Raw genomic sequence first — 15,071 nt, 5'->3', positions numbered from 1 at the left:
TGAGAACCTTTCATTAAATTATCTTCCAATGAAACCAGACTAAATTTATGATTATGTTAGAAATTAATTGAAACACATATGGGGTGTATTTTGGTTAGAAATATGGTAACGAAAGGGTTAAAAAGGCAGAAAGAAGTGACATCATGCTGCGGACCATATCTGTGAATGACCTTCCGCTAATTAGATGAAACCTATTCTGAATGCAGTACAGTGCCAGATGTTAGAGAAATACTGCACTAAAAGCCTCACCCAAGAATTATAGTATATCAATCATTGTTGGAGACTGAAGAAAAGACCATTATTGAGATGCTTTCACTGATATGCTCATTTTGTGTTGATGAGGCCCAACAACTAGAGCAATGTTGAGGGCTCTAGCTAACTGCTGCACATGATTAAGGGAGGTATGGTATGATGGCATTTTCTTGTTATGATTAGTATTTGCATATCCAGAACAGCATATCTCAGTTGGAAGATACTTTTAAACTAACTGTTTATGAAGTTAGCATGTATGTAGTGTGTAGTGTTTAAGCTGCAAGAGGATGGTGCATGGTTTGAGAATGTTAAGGAATGAAGGGTAATGTTCTCTGTTTAAGAGAGCTGTGTCAACATGGTGTAATAATGTGATCTGATAGGAACCCCAGATGGTGGAGTAGTTTTGATAGGATAATGTGTATATAATAGGAATATTTATTTTGGATTTCACTCTCTTTGATAATTCTTCTATTGTGTATTGTGATTAGTTATTATCAATGTGTATGTGTATACTGTGTGTGTATACTGTGTGTGTGTGTCAGAAGTATGTAAATTTGAATACAGAATAAAGAATGAAGTAAAATATTCTTTGATGAAAACATGTCCTTTATTTCTTCTTAAATTGTGCATAACCAAAAGGTTTGAAAATTACAAGTATGATTAGTAATGAAAGAAATGTAACATGATTAAATAGTTGTTTATATAGTTGATAATTCAATTACTCAACTTGGGTTTCATATGCAGTATATGCTGCTGCCTGAAAAATTTTTGCAGCTGCCACAGGGTCAGGGTCTTCAATAATTCCACGACCTACAATTATTGCATCAGAACCATTTACACAAATAGCTTTCTCTGGAGTCAGGTATTGCTGCCCAAGGTCATCTTTTCCCGCAGACATTTGGACACCTTCAATAAAAATTTCAAAAAGTTACCCTTAAATTTGAAATCAATTTGAAAAAAATTTGAAATGAAAAAGTTCTCTAATGAATATATATATATATATATATATATATATATATATATAAATAAAGGTATTATCTAAATAGCCAAACACATACCACAAATACAAAATCCTGTTTCCTATAAAAATCTATACAAATACTTCAAAACAGTATCACTGACGTCAACCTAATGCCATTTCAACCAGCCCATATCTGGCCCATATATTCTACTTGTTTTATGTTCAAACTTGCCAGCTCTGGCTTCTCACACCTACCCTACATTGTCATTCTCAAAATATATAATCATGTCATTGAAATCTCAAAGCTACAGGTAATGCATGATTAATTCAAAATAATGTGAATAAATAAGTATTATATTTGACAGGATAATCGGAATGCTGAAGGATAAAACAATGTAACTGACTTAGTTTGCACCTAGATATCTGTGTCATCAAAAATGCCGACAGTTTTATTAATGATAGGAAATGGCATATCAAACCCATGAGAGAAACCATTGCTGGATATCAGCAATCAAGTATGCATATACACAGAATTTCGCACTTGAAGAATCAGATACAGTAGTAATGCCTTGGTTGAAAATATTGTCCACATAACATATATATATCCATATAATAAAAATGAACATCTGTGGGTGTGTTTGTCTGTTGATTTATAGGAAGAAAGGCTAGAGCATCTACATAAAAACTAAAAGTTAATTCTTGTGTAAAATTTTCCAAGGAAGATGATGGAAGTGGTCCTGAGTCTCTAGTCTTCTGAACAACGGGCTCTTTTCCGAAATGTTGCACATAGCGCAATCCCCACCACAAAAAAAAAAAAGACGATGTTCTTATTCCTCACTTCCTTTAATACCTTCCAAATAGGCCCGTCAAGTTCAAAACGGAGAAAACTAAAAACATTTAATGTTCTTTAGTGCCATGGTAGTGCAAAAGAGCAATCATGGCACCAAAGAACAGTATTGTGAATAATTTAAATGAAAGACTCAAGAAAGTTTTACCAGGAAATGAACATACAAATATATAGACTCTGTTGTGGATAACTCAGAAATAGTTAAAATATAAAAATATTTTTAAAATCTTTACTCCATTCTGGTGTAAAATCATCCTCGCTGTCGCCATCGCTGCTTTCAGTTTCGGATACAGAAATATCCAATTCATTATCGTTCACCACATGCTTTTGTAGCTCATTCATTCTTTTCTTCGATATCTCCATATCTTCTGTTGAAAAACCTTCAAATTCGGAATCACTGCTTGATAGCATGAAACTCCTCTTCGTCTTCAAAGTTGAAAAAAAAATCTTCCAAAATTCACTGAGTTCAAATATCACGCCAAGCAATGTCGGATACAATAACTCAACTGTTTGCAAAGTGAAATCATTGGAGGGACTATAAGAATCACAAACAAACCTCGGTGCTATACCAGCATGCCAAAGAACAACATGGTGGTGTACTGAACCGAATTAGCATAGAAATCCTGTCTAGACACACTAGTGACACATCGTTGCGGCAAATACAAGAGTCAGTCCTCATAACTGAAACACAACCAATTTTGAATAGCAAGTACACGTAGATAAAAGCCTTACAATTACCCATGGTTGCGGATGCTGTTCACACATAAAATACAGAATGCGAACGTAAATAAAAAAAGATGCATTTACGAAGAAAACAGAAAATAATAGAAAGGAAACTAAAACCAAGTCCAAAGTCTCTATCTTATCTGATATGAACGAAATTGTTACAAATACACTTATGGATGCACATACTTACATATAAGCACGAACACATAAGTGCGTGCACACATACGAGCTTGCACACACTCACATGCTCATACCGAACAATTTCAAAACAACGCCAAATCATACATTCAAAATAAATGGAAGTGGAGAGACAAGTTACTGAAGAGATTGCAAGAGTGCAATGAAATGATTTAACAAAAAAACTAAATACTATTTATAAATTAATAAAGGACTGAACCAGTGCATGTGTTTATTACCGGCATAATGCCTCTCCCAAGGTTTAATTGTATTTCTTTCAACACACGTATCCACATCAAGAATCTTGCACACCAAATACACATACGAAATATGATAAGCTCCAGCCAAGCTAGCAAGACGTTGAAAGACACTGTGTTCTGCTGTCTAAAAATCAAAATAACAACCAGACAGCTCTACTTTATTAAAAAATGCATCACTTCCAAGTTATACACGAATGCCATCAACTCAGCTGTAAGAAGACTGAGGCTCACAGAGGGCCAAGCAGGCAGACTAAGACACACACTACTGGTCAACATCAAAAAGAGAATATACAAAGAAATTAGCCAGTACCAAAAGAGAAAAAGGTTCTTACAACAAAACCTCAGGAACATGATAACACCGTATGAGGAGTTAAAACTCGCAGATATCATCCATCAGGAATATAACTATAATTAACCGAGCCTGTAACAAACACTTCAGCAACAAATTGAAATGGATGAGACAACAACAACAACACACAGGAAACAAAGACAAATACCCAAATAACATTGATGGGATTCTGATGTCGGACTGCGAACTACAGGGGATATACAATGCCATCGCAAACAAAAATAATCACACACCTGGAATGTATGGCTCAGTACTACTGGATGAAAATGAAGCGTGTGCCCTGGGATTACCACCGAAATATGCCGTGTATAATAAGGTCAGTAAGATCAATTGTTTACTAAGATTAGATGGAGTTAGGACACCACTACAACAACAACTCAGTTATAAGAAACCACCACGACAGTATTATGCATAATATTCACAATGCAACCAACAGTAACAATGGAAATGGCAACAACAACTACACCTCCACCACCACCAACAACAATAATGATTACACTACCACCATCAGCAACAGCAATGATAACAGCAATAGCAACAACCACACGAACAGCACCATACACACCAGGAACAACAGCAACAACAACAGCGACAGCAACAACAGCAGCCACACATACAAGGATAACAACAATGGCAACAACAACACCTTCGAAAATCTCTTTTATAACCCAATTGACAAATCCTATGATATGACCCAAATCTATCCAACAAAAGAATGTACATCCCGCCTTACACGGATGATAAAACAGAAGCCATGATCTCTTTAGCTAGAAACAGACTCAGGAAAACATTAACACGTTATAGAACAACTGCCCCAACACAAAACGAAGTAGAGGCCCACCAACTCGGTACAGTAGCTGCAATGGGCATACGAAAACTAAAACTTAGAGTTAGAAACAATGAGATAGTATGCCTCCCTACAGACAAATCAGGCAGGATATCAGTAGACAGCCTGGAAAACTACACCCATACGATGCAAAAACATATAGAAGATATGAGAGAAGTTACACCGCAAGAATATGAAAAAGTAGAGAAAATTCTCAACGCACACATGGGAATGTGGTATAACATACTCCAACCTAAGAGACGCACAGCACAGAACTTCACATCATCCAACGACATTCTTACACTCTATGGGTTACGAAAAGACCATAAACCTGTTGCAGACCCTATCATAGGCCCCCCATGTCGACTGATTTGTGGTGCCATTATTGCCAGCAATTATAGGCTGTCATTCTTCCTCTCGCAGGTATTAAGACCACACATCGAGATGTCTCCTGATGTTTGTGAAAGCACAAAGGACCTCCTCAGCAGAGTCAATGAATGTAACTGCTCCCATGACCTGACAAATTGTATTATAGGCAGTATGGATGTAGTATCTCTCTATCCATCCATTGACATTGACTTTGCCATAGAAAGATGTATGGAAATTATTTCGGAAAGTGAAATAACTTTCCGTGAAGTGAACACAAGGGAACTAGGCCTCCTCCTAAAGCGCGTTTATAATAATGAATACTTAGATCACCATAACCTAACTAGATTCTGCCCCACCAGGTCAGGACGGGGTAGACCACCTACGATCACATCAGCTGCTAGAAAAACCACCGCGGAGCGTTGGAATGGATGGAATACACCCACCCACGACCCAGAGTATAATATCCAAACACGAAAAATGGTTGCACATGCTGTAGGTGCAAGTCTGAAGACCACCCTGCAGAACCATATAATTAAATTCAATGAAAAACTATACATGCAGATCCAGGGAGCGGCTATTGGTGTCAGTGTGGCTGGGGACGTGGGACAAAAAACTGAAAAAAACTCTCGAGGAGCACTCAATAACAATCAAACTCTACGGGAGATATGTGGATGACATTAACATCGTAGTCAAAACACCATCAAACATTCAGACTGAAGAGAACGAGAAGATCGTGATGGAAAACATCCAGAATATAGCTAATACAATACACCAGAGCATCAAGGTAACAATAGATTACCCAACAAGACACCTAAACAAGAGACTCCCGATACTTGACACAGAACTTTGGTTAGAAACAATTAACGACAAAGTTCAAATCCTCCACTCACATTATATGAAACCTATGTCTTCAAAGTATGTTATCCATAAGAATTCGGCTCTATCACAGTGTGAAAATTAATATATTAATAGCCAATTTAGTCAGAATAATGAAAAACATATCCCCCCTGTGCAGTCCCTGGGAAAAGCAAAGACATATACAAGACTTCATGCATCGCATGCATTTTTTAAGGATACAGCCAGAAAGATAAGATCCGAGTATACAGAGGAGCTAGCAAGAAATTTGAGGAGATCGTTGTCAAAAATACAGATGGAACACAACCTAGGTACCATAATAAACAGTGGAATCGACTACAAAGCATTAGTGACAAAACAAACAGAAAGAACACGTGGTACAATACCGACAAGTTCCAAGGAGTAATGTTTATAGACGCCACACCACACGGAGAACTAGCCCGCAGATTTAGAAAAATCCTCAAAAGTACTAAGTTGAAGATAAATGTCATAGAAAAATCAGGGAGATCCATTAGGTCGATAATATGCAAAACATACCCCTTCAGAAGGACAAAGTGTGTAGAAGAGAATTGCATTGTGTGCAAATATAGTCCTGTTATCAACTGCAAAGCCAGAAATGTGGTCTACAAAATAAGCTGTATGGATGGTGATTGTAAAAACGGAAACATGGCATACATAGGTGAAACGGCAAGAAGTTTGGCTGAGCGTGTAAATGAACATTGGAGGGACTATAAGAATCACAAACAAACCTTGGTGCTATACCAGCATGCCAAAGAACAACATGGTGGTGTACTGGACCGAATTAGCATAGAAATCCTGTCTAGACACACTGGTGACGCATCGTTACGGCAAATACAAGAGTCAGGCCTCGTAACTGAAACACAACCAATTTAGAATAGCAAATATACGTAGATAAAAGCCTTACAATTACCCATGGTTGTGGATGCTGTTCACACATAAAATACAGAATGCGAACGTAAATAAAAAAGATGCATTTACGAAGAAAACAGAAAATAACAGAAAGGAAACCAAAACCAAGTCCAAAGTCTCTATCTTATCTGATATGAACGAAATTGTTACAAACACACATATGGACGCACATACTTACATATAAGCACGAACACATAAGTGCGTGCACACATACGAGCTTGCACACACTCACATGCTCATACCGAACAATTTCAAAACAACGCCAAATCATACATTCAAAATAAATGGAAGTGGAGAGACAAGTTACTGAAGAGATTGCAAGAGTGCAATGAAATGATTTAACAAAAAAACTAAATACTGTTTATAAATTAATAAAGGACTGAACCAGTGCGTGTGTTTATTACCGGCATAATGCCTCTCCCCAGGTTTAATTGTAATAATTTAGGATTTTACCTTATAAAATGCTGGGTAAGGGGATACATTGGCTGCTATTTTTAGCGTCTCGAGCAAACAGGTAGAGGCTTTTTCATTGGTTTGATTGCATGATGAGATTTTTTTACTCATATATGTATAATATGCATATATATCATTGGCAGAAGTTAGAGAGTAAGTCAAAACCTGAGAGTTCCGTGTTTTGGCACTTATCAAACACGAATTTGTCCATTGTAACACTGTAACTTGTGATGAAATAACTTCTAAAATACAAAATTTTGTCAAAAATGTTAAGAGTAAACCCTGTTGTAATGTGACACATTGTACCAATATCGGAAGTTTCAAAGTGTTTAGTTTAAAAAAATTAAATAAATAATCTGTACGTCAAATTGAATAGATCCGAAATGGATAAAAAGCAAAGTCGACCTCGGTGGAATTTGAACTAAAAACATAAACACGGGTGAAATACCATTAAGCATTTTGCCCGGCGCACTAATGTTTCTACCAGTTCACCATCTTAGAACGTAAACATTCATTTTAGCAATATATTCTTTAATTAATATTCTTATTGATAAGTGTTACTTCCTTACTCCCTTACTTACACGAAATTTCGTGGTATTTCACTCCATAACTTTTCTTCTACTAATTTTTGTTCTGAATTTCTCATACATTTTTCTATCATTTAAGCCTAAGAAAAGCATACTTTTATTTTAAAATTAAAAAGTCTATGTTAATTTAAGGTGAATAGGTGCCTTACTGCTCCCCTTGAGGTCGCAGATATTTTGATGTAACCTTTTTTTCTACTGAACCAAATCTCAAACTATTTATGCCAAAGTGTAGCTGAGGAGGTGTCCGCTATAAAACTGTTAACAGTTTTCAATTTAGTTGAGAACTGAATTATTGGTGGAACTTGGAAGCTGCTGCGATTGATGAAATGGTGGACTTAAGAATATATTCAACCACGCTAGTGGTTGAATGGTACATATATACATACAGAGAGAGAGAGAGAGAGAGACCGAAGTGTATGTACGCCGCTATACATATGTAAAAAACGAATACAAGAAATGGGACAAAAATGCAAAACATCCAGACAGTTTGATGATACAAAAAAAGGGACAAGAAAAAACAAGGATGGGTCATTCGGAGTTTTCTTTTGTCAGTTGAGTTCCAGATTATCTTTGTAGTTTAGGCTGGTTATACTCGAGACTGCTCTAATCTGGCCAGGACCAAGGAAATTCTAAGCTAAACGCACTAGATTCCTTGGAAGAAAGCAGTGAATGTATACGAAAACAAGGACGAGAAAGAAAAAAAAGGCGAAATGGTACACAAATACAAACAACAGGACATTAACAATAGGTGTCTTTCAACTAAGGACAAATTAAATTAAGCTGGCGTGTGTGGAAGTGAAGCCTTATGGCAGGGACATAAGCGATGACAGGCATGGGAAGGAATATAGATGTTGCACAGATGGTAGTCGAACCAAGAAATAAAGGTCAGGCTTGGCCGAACACCGTGGAAGGAGAGGAGAGAGGTAGAGGCAGAGGGATAGAAGAATTAGGGAGGGATGAGAAAAAAAGAAAAGGACAGAGTGAAGTGAAAGAGGAGGGAAGGCCAGGAAATGTGAGAGATGGGAAGCGAAAGAAAGAAAAGTGGAAAGAACGAAGTAAGTGTGAAGGGGCTGATAGAAAGAAAGAAAGAATGAAAGAAGAGAGTTGTACAAAATTTATATATATATATATATATATATATATATATATATATTACAGAGATGCACTTGCATAGCAAGTGACCTGATCTGAGATCGTGTGCTGGAACGAAAACAATTGCAGCGTGGAAGGTGTTTATAAGCCATTTAAAATAACACACAAAATCCGTTAGATTCACTTCAACATTTAAATTTAATTTGTCAAAATATTTTCGTCGCTTTGAGACCGCGACCTGTTCACTGACAAAATTCTGTGCTGCATCATTTTGTCAGTGAACAGGTCACGGTCTCAAAGCGACGAAAATATTTTGACAAATTAAATTTAAATGTTGAAGTGAATCTAACGGATTTTGTGTGTTATTTTAAATGGCTTATAAACACCTTCCACGCTGCAATTGTTATATATATATTCACTTACATATAAGAGACCAAAGTGTACATATGCTGCTATATCATCATCATCTTCATCATCTTCGTTTAACGTCCGCTTTCCATGCTAGCATGGGTTGGACGATTTGACTGAGTACTGGTGAAACCAGATGGCTACACCAGGCTCCAATCTGATTTGGCAGAGTTTCTACAGCTGGATGCCCTTCCTAACGCCAACCACTCAGAGAGTGTAGTGGGTGCTTTTACGTGTCTGGCAACGGCCACGCTCAAAATGGTGCAATTTATGTGCCACCCGCACAAGAGCCAGTCCAGGGGCACTGCCAACGATCTCGTTTGAAAATCCCACGAAGGCCAGCCAGGCGGCCTTGGCAACGGTCACGCTCAAAATGGTGCATTTCATGTGTCACCCGCACAAGAGCCAGTCCAGGGGCACTGGCAACAATCTTGATCGAAAATCCCACGAAGGCCAGCCAGGCGGCACTGGCAACGGCCATGCCAAAAATGGTGCATTTCATGTGTCGCCCGCACATGAGCCAGTCCAGGGGCACTGGCAACAATCTCGCTCGAAAAATTTCATGTGTCACCCGCACATGAGCCAGCCCGGGGGCACCAGCAACGATATGTATATAAAAAAAGGGACAAGAACTCAAAACATCCAGACAGTGAGATGATACAAAAAAGGGACAAGAAAAAACAAGAACGGGTCATTTGAAGTTTTCTTTTGTCAGTCGAGTTCCAGATTATCTTTGCATGTATGGGTGTTTTGTTATCGCTTTTTTGTATCATGTCTGGATGTTTTACGTTTTTTGCATTCTTTTTTTATATACATATAGCGGTGTATGTACACTTTGGTCTCTTATACGTAAGTACATATATATATATATATATATATCTAAATTTTGTATGACTCTCTTATTCTCATTCTTTCTTTCTATCAGCCTCTTCACACTTACTTCATTCTTTCCACTCCTCTCTATTTCGTTCCCCGTCTCTATCATTTCCTGGCCTTCCCTTCATTCTCACCTTCCCTCCTCTTTCACTTCACTCTTTCCCTTTTCTTTTTTTCTTGTCCCTCCCTAATTCTTCTATCCCTCTGCCTCTACCTCTTTCCTCTCCTTCCACGTGTCCAGTGTTCAACCAAGCCTGACCTTTCTTTCTTGGTTCCACTACCATCTGTGCAATGTCTATATTCTTTCCCATGCCTGTCACCTCTTATGTCCCTGCCATAAGGCTTCACTTCTACACATGCCAGCTTAATTTAATTTGTCTTTAGTCGAAAGACACCTGTTGTTTGCATTTGTATTTGTGTACCATGTCTCCATTTTTTTTCCATTCTTGTTTTCATATACATTCGCTGCTTTCTTCCAAGGAATCCAGTGCTCTTAGCTTAGATTTTCCTTGGGGCTGGCCAGTATATACCAATTGATGAATATTTACAGATACCATCTGATAAGTTACCTCTTTCAAATGCTATGCGCCGAGTTTTGTTCAATACTGATGCAGAATTGAAAGCTTGGTTGGATCAATTTTTCAAGTCGAAATCAGGTGATTTCTACCAACGAGGTATTGAAAATCTTTGAACGTTGGGAAGAAGTTGTAAGTAACAAGGGTGAATACATTATTGATTAATTAGTTGTCATTTTTTTTATTAAACCTTTTAAAAAAATTTAAATTAAAAAAAAACGCAGGAACTTAGTTGCCAACCTAATACAAAGATTTGATAAAACTAGTCTATAAATTAAAACTGACCCCATAAAACAGGGACAAGCAAAATCTGTAACAAGTCTTTCTTCCTGATACCTTAGTAGCTTCTAATCTGAAGTGAAGGCAGCATGTTCTTTGTCTATCTCCTTAACATCTTGGAGATTTTAGGTAAAATTATACTAATGTGTCCATCTGTTTTAAATGAATTAAACTCTATGTCTTTATGCAGCCGAGGATTGCTCTGTATTCAAATTAATGTAATGGTTGAATTGTTCAATTAAATGGAGTTGCTTGAAATGATCGTACCGCATTACCTCTGGATATTCTTGTTGCTTATTTTGATATATATATATACATATATATGTATACATACATACATACATTATATATATATATATATATATATATATATATATATATATATATATATATATATATATATATATATATTATATATATATATATATATATATATACAATTCTGAAGGTAGTAGACAAGTTTGTCTACCTGAGCAGCACACTCAGCTGTTCAGTAGATTAAGAATATTTAAGGGAGTGTAAATTCAAAACAATTATGAAGAATAAAGAGACTGGTACATCATATTATTTTCTTTTAAACATTTATTTTTACAGTTAATTATAAAGCATAATTGGTTTATATGACTGACTCATGTTTCCACTGTATAGAGAGTATCCAGTTGCATTTTCAACCAGCTATTTTCAACTATGCACCTTCATTCAGGGTCTATCTACAAACTTGGTTCAAAGTGAATGGATTTTATTTGTGTGATTTAATAAAGTGAAGGGGAAATTTAGAAACTTGATATGGTTATAAAAATTTACCTCACATTTAACCTCATTTCGACTTTAGGTTTAAGGATGAAACTGAGAGTCCTTGAGCCTAATAGATCAATTGAGTTTTAGGTTATATGCAGTGTCTATGTTCTGTATGTGTTGCTATGGTTTCTAAAAAAGATATTTCAATTGCTGAGGATATTGATAGTTACTTGAAAGTCAAACCAGACATTGTCCTGACATTTATCCCTTAAATTTGGGCACCTCCCATTTGTGTAGCAGATACTAACTTATCCATCACTTGCATGGAAGTATTTAAATGTTATCTTGTGCAAGTGTGGACATCTTAAGTCTTGTTCTAGTATACAGTTAAGCAACTGGTGTTTAGATGTAAAAATCTGGAAAATTATCTCTTATGCACAAGTTTCATCTTTTTCCGCCTATTATATAAGGTACAGCCATGTTACTTTTTTGTCATTCTATCCTTAAAGGATCGGATGGTGTTACGCCTTTTAAGCCAATCCTTAAACAAATGTAAATGGTTTGCCAGTCACGATTTGAAGTTTGTTGAGCACACACCAATATAGAAGTAGGAATTTCCAACATAATCTTATAATGGTACACTAAATTTTCCCTCATACATTCAGTATGTAAGGGACAAATTTTATTTTTACCACATTTTACAAAGATTTTTTCCATACTAATACTACTTCTGTTAGTGGATCAAGAACTAGAACTAGAAACCCTCCTTGTTTTTGTGTCTATTGATTTGCTGTTTACATTCTGACTCCAGCATGGCCACAGCCTTTGGGCTGAAACATATAAAAAAAAAAAAAGATGGTGCTCCAGCATGGCCACAGTCAAATGACTGAAACAAGTAAAAGAATATGCGTGTGTGTATGTGTATTTATATATACACACACATATCTATATAGATGTATATATACATATGTATATATACTGTCTCCTTCACTAAAGTGAGGCCATGCTTGCTAGGTTTCACTCAATGTTTCTAGCCATTGCTTATTGTCTCATTTTAACAAAATTCAGTGGCTTCTCTTCTCCATTGTAGTCGCATGATATTGCTCATGGTGGTATTTGCTTTATGATGAATTAGACATAGTGACAACAACAATCGCCTCACACTGTGTCCAATGAATCCTCTACATCCAACTTCAACTGGTAAATTCTCTACTTCCCAGCCTGCATCTTCTTATTCCTCAAGGAGGTTTTTATAATGGTTGATCTTTCAAGCCTAAGATGCATCCATGATATTTTCATGAGGAACCTTTAACTTAATTAGATTTACTACTTTCTGTCTTTCACAACATATCATTATATTAGGTTTCTTCATAACTAGAATGGGAAGAATTCTTGGCACCCTGGTGAATTCTTGGCACCTCCCATTAGCAATTCCACTTTTCATCATTCACAGGAAGTTTCTTCTTCTTCAAATGGATCTGCTGTCCTGAATGCACGAAAGTAATGAAATATCTGGTTGGTTTTTTCTGTGGCTTTATGCCACTGTTGATGAGAGTAATTTGGTTCTTCATAGCATTGAAGAGAACCAGATTGTGTCTCCATGTATATCTAGTTAATGCTAGTGAACTGTTGGAAAGAATATGTTTCAGTGTTCCAACTTTTCTGTATCTGTATTTATCATTCTTTGATATGTTCTATCTTACTAAGTTTGTAGCCGATGGCAAGGCATCATAAGATGAATGAATCAGAAAACTCAAATGTGATGTACTCCACTTTCCTATTTTAGTCCAACTTATTTTTCTCTCAACTGCATATTCTTCCCAACTTGTCATCTGTCCTTGTTGAGAGCATTGAATCAAATGAAGCTCTTTTCTCTCTGTTTCTCTTGCTTTGATGCTGTTGCTAACAACAAATCTGCATTCGTTCCACATCATACTTGAAAATGGTCTGAACCAACCTGCACCAAGTCCAATCTCTTCTGATCAATCCACTATATCTCAGTGTGTAGTGAAGACAAGATGCCATTAGTCTCTGCTTCTATTTTTCACTTCCTGGCTGTTTCTACATCTGGTGAATTACGTCTGATTTCCATATCTTTTGACTCTGAGCATAACTGTTTGTACCTTCCCTACTTTATAGTATATACTATATACTGTTATACACTCAGTAGACATGAATGGATTCCTGAAGTAAAACTAGTGGCACTTATATCCATACTGTCGACGACATCAGGTAGCTGAAGACAGTGAATGTGCTATAAATGGCATACTACCAGATGTATACCCAAGTTTAAAATTATTACTTAATGATTCAGCAAATCATTGTAAACATAACCTTAACCCTAACCAAAAACATTCATTCCAAGTGCTTCCACCCTAACCTTCAATCCTAAATGTAAGTTCTTATCTCAAAACTCTAACTCTCAGCTTACTTCTAAATCCTAAACACTAATACTGATCCAAATCCTACTCCTAAAGCCTGCATTAGGTTCTCATGTCTCAATATCATGTTATTAGACATGGGCCTGTACTTTTTCTAGCAACTGCTAATTAGGTTACCAAGGTAAGACACCATCTATAAATCCTCTTGTGTACTCGAGAAAATCAATTGATTACAACAGTTACATAAGTGGTATAGATAACATGAATCAGATAATGAGCGATCACCTGATTGGTAGACCAGGTAATTAGTGGTGGATACCTGATTTGGTACATATGTGTGTTATGAACACATTTTTATTACATACAAAATCAGAAGAGACTCAAAAACCTATGCAACCATCTGCAGTTCTGAGCAAATGTAGCAATGCAATTTAGGACAGACTTCTTTTTCTTCTTCTTAGGTCCATTGGCTGTCTTTGAGGAGCATATCGGGCAGTCAGTGATCACCAATTATCTCTGGCTCTGACCAACCGGTATGCTTCTTCCCAGGTGATGTTCAGTCTGTGTAGGTTTTCTTTGAAGGTACTATGCCATATCTTCCTTGGCTGGCTTCTTTTTCTCTTACCTTTCAGCAGCATCCCATCGCTGTTTTGACAAGCCTTTCCTCTGGCAGTCTTAGTTCGTGTTCAGCCATTCTCATTTGTTGTTCAGTTACAATTGCATACAGAGCCTTACTCTTGCTGCTTGGAGAATGGCTTCATTTGTCACTCTGTCTTGACAAGTGATTCTTAGGATCTTTGTGAGGCACTGCCGATAAAATATGTTGAGTTGGCAGGCGATTTTTGCTGTTATCTTTCAGGTCTCACATGCATAGATCACTATTGGCAGTATTGCTGTTTTGTACAGAAAAATCTTCAGCTCTATACTTATGCTATTGCTACATCTAAGTGTTGTCAGTCTCTGCATCACTGTTGCCTGTCACTATGCTTCCCTGATATGTGAAGCTTTTAACTTCAACTGGCTCTTGTCGAACTTTCACTGGTACACTTTCTACTTGTTTCCTAACTTGCATTACCTTTGTTTTTTGACTGCTGATTCTCAACCCAGTTTTTGTTGCTTCCCTTTCCCTT

General features: G+C 36.8%; 1 protein-coding gene across 2 annotated transcripts in view; it reads right to left on the bottom strand.

The window, feature by feature from the left end:
• Nucleotides 1-837: 837 nt before the first annotated feature.
• The window catches only part of LOC106884092 (uridine 5'-monophosphate synthase), a 161,131-nt gene continuing 146,897 nt past the window's right edge, over nt 838-15,071 (bottom strand). For both annotated transcript variants that reach the window (XM_089352341.1, XM_089352342.1), the window contains one exon: nt 838-1,158. In XM_089352341.1, the coding sequence (XP_089208467.1) occupies nt 971-1,158 (188 nt within the window). In that variant the 3' untranslated portion in view covers nt 838-970. The remainder of the gene's footprint in view (nt 1,159-15,071) is intronic.

This window comes from Octopus bimaculoides, chromosome 5 (assembly GCF_046866305.1).
Source record: "Octopus bimaculoides isolate indiv1 chromosome 5, ASM4686630v1, whole genome shotgun sequence".
Taxonomy (NCBI): Eukaryota; Metazoa; Mollusca; class Cephalopoda; order Octopoda; family Octopodidae; genus Octopus; species Octopus bimaculoides.
Note: the sequence above shows the minus strand (reverse complement) of the source record. Positions and strands in the feature narration are given on the sequence as shown.